This window comes from Pogona vitticeps, chromosome 6, assembly GCF_051106095.1.
Source record: "Pogona vitticeps strain Pit_001003342236 chromosome 6, PviZW2.1, whole genome shotgun sequence".
Lineage (NCBI taxonomy): Eukaryota > Metazoa > Chordata > Lepidosauria > Squamata > Agamidae > Pogona > Pogona vitticeps.
The window spans coordinates 28,861,472-28,873,518 of NC_135788.1; the positions used below are offsets into that span (position 1 = coordinate 28,861,472).

At 38.7% G+C, this 12,047-nt stretch overlaps 1 protein-coding gene across 8 annotated transcripts in view; it reads right to left on the reverse strand.

Annotated features, from left to right (window-relative positions):
• The window catches only part of THSD7A (thrombospondin type 1 domain containing 7A), a 349,546-nt gene that overhangs the window by 70,890 nt on the left and 266,609 nt on the right, over nucleotides 1-12,047 (reverse strand). For all 8 annotated transcript variants that reach the window (XM_078377154.1, XM_073003242.2, XM_073003240.2 and 5 more), the window contains 3 exons: nucleotides 11,567-11,682; nucleotides 8,403-8,535; nucleotides 1,748-1,851 (listed from right to left, as the gene is read on the reverse strand). In XM_078377154.1, coding sequence (XP_078233280.1) covers nucleotides 1,748-1,851; nucleotides 8,403-8,535; nucleotides 11,567-11,682 — 353 coding nt within the window. The remainder of the gene's footprint in view (nucleotides 1-1,747; nucleotides 1,852-8,402; nucleotides 8,536-11,566; nucleotides 11,683-12,047) is intronic.

Below are 12,047 nucleotides of genomic sequence, written 5' to 3' on the forward strand. Positions count from 1 at the left end.
TGTGTCAACTACATGCTTAGAGCTAAATACAGTGGTGCCTCACTTGACAACATTAATCTGTTCCAGCAAAATTGCTGTACAGTGAAATCGTCACAAGCGGGGAAAAAAACGCATTGAAATGCATTGAAAACCTCTCAATGCATTCCAATGGGCTAAATAGCAAATCGTCCAGTGAAGATCCTCCATAGGGAGGCCATTTTCTGGTGCGTCTCTTGCGAAAAATCCATCCTAAAAACAGCAGGGAGCCATTTTGCACAGCGGGTGGCCATTTTGAGAGCCACTAATCAGCTGTTTTCAGACCATCGTTAAGCGAAAAATTGGTTCCCAAAGCAAGGAACCGATCATTGTGAAGCGAAATTTACCCATTAAAACATCATTTTGTGATCGCAAAAGCGGTTGTAAAAACCTCATCGTCAAGTGGATTCATCGTTTAACGAGGTAATCGTTAAGCGAGGCACCACTTGTAATGCTTTTCATTTTGTATTTTCTGATTGTAAGAACTCTGATGCTCTTTAATGTATTTTAAAGAAAGCCTTTAATGCTATATTGATTTTTTACTTTTAAATGAAATATTATAAAGATGTATTCTTTACCTTATTAGGCTATAAACTCTTATTGTCCATTTTACTCTTGGAGGAGTCTATACTCTTAATGAAGATGCTCCTGCATGTCAGAGTGCAACTTAAAGCATTCTTTTTTGATATTTTATTGTACTTATGCTCCTATGTTTTTCACTATATTAGTTCCTGTATTTCAACAATTTTATGTTGTGTATTCAAGTGCAACTTAAGTTCACCCTCTAAACCAGTGATCCCCAACCTCGGGCCTCTAGATGTTCTTGGACTACAACTCCCGGAAGCCTTCACCACCACTTCTGTTGGCCAGGATTCTTGGGAGTTGAAATCCAAGAACATCTGGAGGCCCAAGGTTGGGGACCACTACTCTCTGACAACACTCCTTATATTACGAGACAAGTGGCCAAATTCTGTGCGGCAGCAATGGTTATTCGTAATCAAATGTTTGGATAGGTGATTTTAGATGGATATGTTTTTAATATAACACTGATTGAGGTTTTATTTATATCAAGGATACACAATGTTATTAACTGGAAAGAAGGGTTGTTTTATCATGTTTTATTGGAATTTTATTACCCTGACTGATCTTACCAAGCTATAATTATATGTATCTATTTTATATTGATTTGGTTTTACTGGTCTTTGACCGTAATAAAGTATTTGATTCGATTCGCTGTAAACATTTAAGTACTTTGGCCTCCAGCTTTGTTCATAGCAGTAAGGATGATTTTGCAAGATGTAGCAACATGTCTGTGACTTCTCAAAAGTTACATGTTTTTATATTTTTGATCTTTATGCTTTTCATAGAAATGATGTAAAAATATAACTTGTTTAAAATTAACAAGTTCTGGAGTGGCCTGGAATTACTGCAACAACAAAGACACTTATAATGAGATATCTAAATGAATTTACAAACAGCTGGTGACTGATTATTTGGTTTGGTTCTGGTATTAACCTTCTACAGGGATAATGTCAGCTATGACGAATCACAGAATCTGTTCTCTTTACCTGGGAGGCCAGTAAATCTTATAGGACTCCTGGGGGAACGAATACTCCAAATCAGAATCTGACAGTAGGCAGGAAAAGCTTTCTAGGATTAGATTACAACAGGATGATTTCCTAGAACTGTAATATTGACTGAAAGCATATGCCATAGTTACAGTTGTTCTAACCTCTTGCTTGTAGACCAGGACCACATGTCTCCTGGGCACCAGGGCTGTCCTGACGAACATACCACGGTACGAGTTGACACCTGCGCCACTTGTGTGTCTTCCATCTGCAGCAGGAAAAGGAGCACACAAAGACAAGCCATAGCATCTGTCAGAATTTTACACGAGCAAGCATGAAAAAAAAAAAAGATCAACATATTCTCTTTCATATCAGCCACATCTTTTCCCCCTTGTAAGGTGCTACTTACTTCCATAGGAATTCAGGAGTAAATCTGCATATTTGAGCTGCTGCTCATTTTCATATACGCAAAGATAAAGCCCAAAGACCATTTGTGAAAAATGATGCCTACACTGGGATTTGAATTCCCAACATCTATAATGTTATTGCATTTCATGCATTAATCAAGATTCCTAGTTTTTCTTTTTTTCCCCCTTCTTTCCTTTCTTTTTTGCATCAGCCATAAGCCTTTGCAAGCAACAAATCATATGGAATAAACACTATCAACATTAGCGCAGTAAGATTCAACCAACAGTCCTGTTAGCTTTGGCACAATGAAGGAGGAACACAAGATCTTGACCTCTGTCTCAGGAAGTAAATGATAGTGGGCTACAGTTCTCCAGACTGATGACTGGAACTGCATAATTTTATGTTCTTTCACAAAAGAAAGGTAGTTTTATTTTTAACAGGTATGAAAGGCCTTAGTTGTCCTCTCCTCAGAAGTAAGGAGGAGGAATTGCAAAATTATTCTCCTTCGACCAGAGGAATTTATGGGGTATTCAATGGAGTTTGGCAAAAGTGATTATTTTACAGGGGGGAAATGCCCATTTTTTGCAGAAATGTGCAACTTGTGAATTGCACAGATCACATCATGCAGATTGTCCAGAATTTGAATGACTGTCAATTTATTCAACAGTTTCAAGCAACAGAAGGTTTGTTGACCATCTTTCCTATCAACCAGTTCTTCTCTGTTTGCTATGTGCATGAGGTTTGCTTTGCAAAGTGAAAGTATACTAAAGATATTTTATACAAATTAAAGAGACTTTGAATGAGGAGAAAGAGTTCTTTGTCTCGCTCCCACCAGAAAGCAAGGAATCCTCCAGAATCTTAAAATTCTAAGTGTCTTGTAATGTTGAGAAAGACAAAAATCAATGGCAATACGGAATTTGATGAGTATTTTATCCACCCCTGCTGTTGTATCTAGTGTTCCGAGTGCGTTTACCATTTTCAGAAAGAAGAGAGGGTTGAGAGCTAAGAGCCACAATCTGAAATGGTGCAGCCCAGGCACATCAGAAAACAGAATGGATCTAACCATTACCTTGGATCATTCACCTGTTATTGGATCATGATTCCAGTGTCAGTAAAATGGCTGAAGTTATAGATAAAAACACTTGTGAGTCTGGAACTGGGAAAAACTGGAGAAAGGACAATGTTGCCATTCATGATTGTACACTAGGGTTGTATAAATCACAATACTATTACTACTAATAGTTTGATCGTAATGATGTATGATGTAGATCCTAAAATGGAATTTAACCTTCAGGTGGTGTGCAAAACTCAACTTTGACAGAAGCTATTATATGAAGAGTTAAACTTTCTTAAGAGTCCTTCTGCTATATTTCCTTACAGAAGTTATTTTAAAGACAGCTTCTTTCAAAGAAAGACCCCTCACTTATTAAGTTAGAAAGTGCAGACCTAGCAAAATGAATAAATAACTATAATATAATTCTGAAAAAGAAAATGGTAGGAGAGTCACATTTAATAACAAAATTATGTGCTTACAGAATTATTTAGATTCCTATTCCATTCAATTATTTATTGCCTTGTACATATTTATTCAAAATACCTGCAGGTATCCCTTATAAATAAACATTACACATAAAATGCTACTCATAACTAAGTGCTTTGTAATGCTCAATAGTTTTAACTAAAGAAGACTGCCTCAGATTATCACCCCAAATTTCCATTTTGAAAATCCATTGTAACATTTTCAGAGTTTCTGCCACATGGAATGTATTTTCACATCCAATTCAAGAGAGAATATATAGGGATTTTCACACTGCTATAACAGGAAACGATGGCTATTCTCCTGGTTCAGCGAGTCAGCTGACCAGACCTAAATTGTTTGGGATGACCTACTGTGAAGATCTAGTGACAAGACAGATGAATTTATGGATTTCTAAACTATTTTGCAAAACATAAATGTTACTTCTTGAGTACGTCCTTGTTTCTGAACCAAGCAAGCACAGGATTTGGAAGAAAATGGTTACAGACAGCATTTTTGAACAGAAAAAGTATAACTAAAGTTACATCATGATTGTAACTTAACAAGCAATCATGTCACTTCTTTTGCAGGTTAAATGGACCATTTCCTTAATTTCACAGTTATTAGGTCTCTGATTACTAATAATTGTGTGCCATCAAGTTGGTGGAGCTGTAACTTCACATGAATGATGAAAGCACTGAAGAGCTATCAAAGGTTCAAGTGCTACTTCTTGTCTTGCACTGTGTTGCAAATGTTAAAGCAGCAGTAAGGTGGACAGAGTGAGAGTACAACAGCCTGTAGTGTCCAGAGCTCTTTCTTCAAAGAATTATTTAAAAAAGAAATTTGGTCTGAAGAACTGTAGCCCACCTTGCTCTGTGTCGAATTTAGGAAACCTTAAGCATGGTGTTTTCTTTTTTAAAGAAAGTAACCAAAAGGCAATTGTTTCAGATATCATTTTTCAGAAATGGGAAATTCAAGAGTTACTTTCTGTATCTATAAAGGTAGCTAACTACTTTGGGGTAGCATTGGAACTGCAGCTCTAGCTAATTACTTTTAAAAGTGATTTCTCAAGCTCTGGGCAAGAGGCAGGCACTATCGCACTGTGTTCATGATTTTTATCATTTCGAGCAAGTATAGTGAGGACAGGTAAGCCTTTAGCACTGGAACTTTCCTACACTCCCTGCCAACCAAAATAACAAAAAGATCCAGAATAACACCCTGTCCTAACGGTTGTTAACTTGAGTAAACCATGTGGATCCCGAGAAACTAAATACATGTTGAACAGAGACAATGATAGGCCAGAATTACAACAACAGGTCATTGGCCCTAGACATTTCACTGCTCCAAATGGGGCAGAAAATTGCCCCTCTCTGATATCTTATTCAAAGTGTGTGCCACCAAAAGCCTGCCAAGTTATTTTGCCACCCAGTGCAGAAAATCCTACTAGGACTGGTTCCCCTTCCTGTCAGTAAAAATAAGAAATGTACAACAAGACAGACAGTATTGCTAACATCTGGCTGTTCTTTTATGATACCCAACAGGTGCCACCTGAGATGCCTACCTCATTCTACCTAAAGGTAGGACAGGCTGTGGCTGTAGCCAACAATAGTTTCTATCCACTTTGTTAACTGTACTTTACTCAAAGTGTAACTTCCTTGGCAGAATATTTCTTTGACATCTAGCTGGCACAGCTAACAACATGGACACTGCATGGATTTTCTTCATATTTGATGTATCTGGACCTGACAAAATGATGTATTTTACTGGCACAACTTGTTCTTTGCTGATTTTCCCCCACATTCTGAGTGTCCTTTCTCCCATCCTCATGTTTTTGGCAGCTTGAAACCCTGCAATTACTTTCTCAAGGAACCATAAATTAGCTGTGCTGCAATCTCCTAATGGATTTTAAGTGACATGCCTCTGGTAAAGGATCAAGGTAACACATTACTTTAATAGCCTTTATTTATATTACAGCAACAATGCAATGCAAAGGAAGATATTTTCAGGAAGGATGGGGTGACAGAGGCATCCTTTTCTAAACTTTTGTAGTCAGAGGGGAAAAAATACAGTAGCAAGAACTCCCAGTTGCAGGAAATTTCCAGTCTCTCCTGAATTCCCTGGTAAAAGAGAAAAACTTACATTTTGGACTACAATTCCCATAGACCCCAAGCCAACTGGTAGGGGACTGCTACCTCTGTATTTGGAATTATAGCCTAAATTATAACTTTCCCAAACTTCTCTCAGGATTACTGACACCAGAATCCTCACATAAGTTTTCAAAAAGGAAATCAACTCCAGGTCTGGGGCAATCTCAACTTCTGACCCAGTCAATCAGGACCCAATTATCTGACTCTTAGCTAAATTTTTAACTCCTTCCTGCCCAAACAAGCTTACCAAAATCATGCTTGCAAGGGGATTCTGTGTCTCATTGTAAAAAGTGAGACACAAAAAGAATATTTTTTAAAAAAATACAGGTATTGCAAACATTTTAAAATATATATTTTAAAAGAACGTATATTCAGAAGCTCACTCTTTTAAGTTGTGAAATTACTTGTTTTTTGTTTTGTGGCTGGGGATGTTCTTACTTAATGTTAATGGAGCTTTGTTGCCTGCATCCTGTCATAGTCACTTGCCATAGTCTTCATTCCACCCATTTTATCACTATACAGTTGCTCGGTAATTTAAAAAAACTCATCAAGAAGCCATCTAGTCACTTCTGATGTGTGGTGACTATATGAGTTAATGACCTCCTAAATTTCCTATCATTAACAGCTCTGCTCAGATCTTGCAAACCAACAGTATCTCATGTTAGATTGTTCTCTCTTCCTACTCCCCCTTTTTCTAGCAATACTATCTTTTCCATTAAGCAGAAAAAGGTATCCTATAGACCATTTTGACTGCTGAGATGCATCTAATCAACATTCAGGCTACCCTTAGCTATGTAAAATTTGACATCATTTTTCCTGCTGGCAATGAAGGGATGATATTGTGCTACGATATCAGGCCATCTCCTGGCATTTTAAATTGTGGGTACAGAAGCACAATAGCATTGTATTAGTAGTATTAATAGCAGATAAAAATGATATCTGACTCATAATCCTTAGTCTAGGAATGATATTATCAGACACAATGGGGCTGATTCAGCAGTGCTTTGAAAATTGGGTTAACTATGGCATTTGAGTACAGTCATAGCATATTACTGTCTGAACAAGCCATCTTTGCATTGCTAAATTAGCATGACAAATAGCCTGTGAAATGTGGGCAATGTCTCATATTATCAGGAGAAGGAATTAATGACAGGGCTCAAAAGACTCCTTTGTGGCTCTCATGCTTTCTGTTTTTCTTTTGCTCAAATATATCAATTGCTGTCGCAAACTCCTAGGCACTCTGACCTGAAGAGTCTTAGAACATATAGACCCGTTAAAGTCCATTCCCTTTCACACTATCTCAGAGAGTACCAATAGCTGTTGCTCAATAATACATATATAGTGCATATAGTAATTATCAGAGATTGGCCAATGTCTGCACAGCAGATTCATGGTTCGGTGTCCCACTCCCTCTGGCAGGCACACACTCAGAGGCAGCACCCAACTTTCCTTGCCCATCTCCAAGTGGGGATCTGCTGGTGGGTGTAGGGCACTGAGCCACAAATCAACTGTGTGGTGGTTTGTGCCTATCTCTAGCAATTATTACATCATCTGAGCAATATGAGCCAGCACTGCTGCAACTATATTTTTAACAATGGGTATTGAGGCTCAAAGAGAAAGAGGCAGCAGTATGATGACCCAGGAGTGTCAACTGTGCCTTAAGAGTAGCTGGATTGATTCCCCATTAGCAAGAACGGCAAGGCGCAGCAAAAGGCGCGTGCAATATGGAAGGCTCCTGTTCAGCATTTCCAGCAGTTCCACTCTGCCCTCTCACAGGGAGTTCAACCCCTTTCCATCTCCTCCCAATTGTCTACTCCCAGGCCCCAAGAGAGTCTGCATTCAATGCTCACTGAGCACAGCAAGCCCTCGAGAAGCTGTACATATGTTTTCTTCTCTTAGCTTTTTTTTTAAGCAGGTGCTCCTTTCCGCAACCTCTGAGGTTCTCCCAAACCTTCTGAAAAAAAGTCCCTTTGGGTGTAGATCTCTCAGATTACACGCAATCTAGTTTTAAAGAAGGTTCTACTATTAGAATATCTACTAGCCTTCCCCAACATGGTGCCTCCCAGATAAAGTGGATTATAACTCTCATTATTCCCAGCCAGCAGGGCCATTGGGATGATCGGGGACGTAATCCAATGCATCTTGAGTACACCAGTTTAGGGAAGACTGAATAATATTAACTCTACGTCTTCTGATAAACAAAAGGACCAGGTTTAAACAGTTGGTTACCCCAAAGGTAGCCAGGGAAAAGGAAGACACAGCTGGGATTTTAATCGGGGATGGCCAGCTTTCTTTTATGATGATTTTGACATTGGCTTCACGCTTGGGTCCTGGCCCTTTCTGCAATATAAATTTGTATGTAAAAGAAGGATTATTATGTGATTATCTTTAATGGTTAAAAGCATCTTGCTTTTCAGCCATATCTGAACAGTTTTCAATCACAGCTGCCATCAAAACACAAGTATTTTCTGCATTGTTTCATTCAACAAACCTTGCTAATATTTTTATGTCCTTCTTGTTCACCACCAAAGTGATGTGGCTGTAATAATGCCAGACACAACTGAAACCCAATCCATTAAACCTAGATATAGCAAGTTCTAGAAGTCCAAATATCTGTGGCCTTCTTTGCCCTCCAGAAAAGCCTTAATTCATTCCCTTCCATAATTTGCAAGCAATGCTTAAATAAAGAAATTTTGTACTCAATAATGTCCAAAATTGAAGGAATCTTTGCCCATTGAAAGCAATCACCTGTAAAACAAGCAGACAGGAGGTGGGTCACAATCCTTTTCTTCGTATAAAGTATCTGGACAATCACGACCACCATTGGCAGGGAGCTGCAATATGACTCGATGTCGAGATTGTTTTGTTACTGCAACACCCCCTGTAAACAAACATAGAAACACATTGTACTCTCCCATTTTTTTCCCTGTAGACATTGGACCACTAGATTAGAATCATAGAGATTAAAGGTATAAAAGAAAGACGATGTATAAAATAGACTCTAGAGATTTTATTTTAAACAAAAAATTCAAGAAAGTAAATATTACCACCAAGAACCTCTAACCAAAAATGAAGCATATATTTTTAAAATCTACTTTACATCAGATCCTGCAGTTCAGTATCATATAAAGTAGGCACAGGCAAAGTGCGGCAGGTGAATGCAGACCTATGTTTTTGCAGCTCCCTCCCCCCCAGCCCCCTCTTTATCTGGCCAAAAGAGGTGAACCGGTTTGCAAGCCCACAGGAGCACGGATTCATCTTTTGAATAGGTTGCAAACATAAGCGGTAGAAATAATAATGATGACGATAACAATAAAAATTAAAAACAAACACCATACTGCTGCTAGAGAGGAGCAGAAATATCACACAGATGTTTTCAATATTACTACACTGTGTATTGAATTTGGCATATTAGAAACAACAGGCCTAGCTCCTCTCCCCTGCAACCACATTAAACCTTTCAGTGTCCTCCTTAAACCTTGCAGTCTCCACATGGTCTTTATTTCCTCAGAAGGTTACAAGTTTAATCTGTCTAATCCTTTATTAGTTAGAGAATAATCAGTCAAGAGCAGCTGCTAAACTGACTTTGTATTCATCTAATTTTTTTTTAACAACACGAGCATTAACTGTGAAGTATAAAAGGTATCTTTTCAGTACGACAATCCCATGGCTTTTGAAAATAGGTGGCAATGAGTAAGCACCATACGCCACAGAGGGATTAACACACATGAACAAGGAATTATATTATGGACTGCAACCATGATAGTGCATATTAAGATGAATGTCTCCTGCTAAGCTCCAAGAAGAGAAACGGATTTAAGGCAAAAAATATCTGGGTAACATTAAGTCAGGTTCTTTTTTAAAAAATATTCCGTAACCACAATTACAATGCCGAAGAAAATCAAAAGGCATGTGAAAAGCTGAGCTGCTAAAGAAAGGAGTAGCACTGAACATCTGGCTGCATGTGTTTAAACACAAGACCGAACACTGTATGAGAAGTAGGTTTAAAACAAAACCATGTTACCTCTTTTCCCACTAGTATTCATTGCTTTGCATTCCCTTTGACCAAGGAAATACAGTGGCGCCTCACAGGACAATTAATCCACAAGACGATTAGTTTTTGTGATCACTGTTGCGCTCCACAAGACGATGTTTTCCTATGGACGATTTTCGCAAGATGACGATTTTTCCATTGGAATGCATTAAATAGATTTCAATGTATTCCAATGGGGAACTGCATTTCGCAAGATGTTTTCACAAGATAGCATTTTTCGTGGAACGAATTAACATCGTCTTGCGAGGCACCACTGTATATACAAACTTATAGCATAAAAGTGTCAAAAATTTCTTTCTGCTGATTTTTTTATGGTTTTAAGAGGGTACAAACTGTTTACAACTCCCTAACAAGCAACATGGCAAGTATTTCTGTTATTATGTGAATCTTGTTTATCTCAGGGTTTCTCAGTTGCTATCAACACAAGATGTTGGTAGCTAGTCACCAGAGCAGGGGCCTCCTTCCAAAATTTGGTGCAGGAGTGAGATACCCTTCCCTCAATCCATGGACTATCCTGATACAAGACTTGAATGCACAATGAATGCACAAGAGAAATATAGAGAGTTACTATACTGAGTTGTTTGCATTACTGTTTACTAAACTATGAGTTCCATTTCCCCAAGAGGACAAATTCATAATTAAGAGATCTAAACATTCAGACTAACAAAGCCACTGTTCATATCACACTAAACACAAGCTGTTATCTGACCTGAAGCATTTCAGAGAATGAGCCCACATGCTGATTTTATCCATAATCAGCCATTATTCCTGCAGAACCTTGGCTTAATGTGATGTCCAAACAGTCTAATTACTATAACGATTAGAGCTCTGCACAAGATTTAGATTAGCACAGGGTGGTTTTCAGTGGCCAGGACCCCATAAGAAAGAGATTGTTCTCTACATATTGTTCTTTGTGTTGTTTTGTACTCTAGGCCAGAGAGTTAGATGGGCTGTATATTCAAAGAAATAAGTAAATATCTTGAAAAATGTGAAACTAAAAGTTTCATATTTACAAAGCATCTGTTTCACAGATTAAAGACCAGCACTTTGATTTCAGGATACTTAAGACAGCCTGTTTATTTATAAGCTCCATACCTGCACAGAATTCTCTGAAGGCTTCATTATCAGGGAAACTTTTGATAGCAGGATATTGAAATGAGGACACAAGATGTATGGTGCTGCCCAGCCTGTCTTCTGGAGCAGTGGTCCCCAACCTTGGGCCTCCAGATGTTCTTGCACTACAACTCCCAGAAGCCTTCACCACCACTTCTGCTGGCCAGGATTTCTGGGAATTGAAGTCCAAGAACATCTGGAGGCCCAAGGTTGGGGACCACTGTTCTGGAGAACAGCACGGCTGCATACAGCACTCTTTCTTCCTATGCCCGCAGTCTCAATAGCACTCAAACAGCCAGTATGTTTCACTGGCTGCATAACAGCAAGTTTACTTTTTTCACAGCCAGAGAAAAAGCTATTCTCTTCTTAACTTGTAACAAGACAGACAGAAGGATTTTAAGAGTTCAAGATTGCAAAACACTGTGGGGTAAATTGTGTGCTATGTTATAAACCTCTGGTTTCTGTACATGCAACTCACCATACCTAGAACTGATGAAAACAGAAACTATAATGCCAGGAAAAGAGATCTGAACCTCCCCACACAACACTCTTTTAATTTCAAATCTGTGGCCTCCACATGCCCACTAAAAAGTAGATTCCCACCCAAGTACAAAAGTCCTGGTATGGATAGGACCATGTGTATTGACTTGTCCTTATGTTAAAAAAATACTTCAAATGCCACTTATTTAAGATGTGGTGTAGTTCAGCCCTATGTAGCAAATTGTTCTTAATGTGAAAAGAGTACCTTCTTGACAGGATGAAGGGCATGGAGTCCAGTCGCTGTAAGGCGTCACAATGCAGTCTTTCCTACAGGGTAGCAAGCAAGGTCTAACAGTCTCAGGGCGAAGGCTTTCAGGACACCTATAATGATGGCACAAGGGATAGAAGGAAAACAGAATCTTAGGTCATGTGGAACAGGAACATAGACACTCAGAAGTTATTATATGAGTGTTCTGTTGTCATATAAGATATATGTAGAGTGAGGGGAAACTGGAAAGATCACAGAACTTCAGAAGAGCCAAAGTTTGAAGAGTATGATGTCCTGTGCTCACCTGTCTCGCTCTGACCTTCCTACAGGTGGGTTTTCTTGTTTGCCTCCTAATATTGCTGGGGTTCTCTTGGTGGCATTTAAGAGTTGTACAATGGCACAAAGGTATTGCCTACATATCAACTGATCCAGTTGGATTGGAAGAATCCTAATGAATTACCAAGGGAACTGTCCTCCC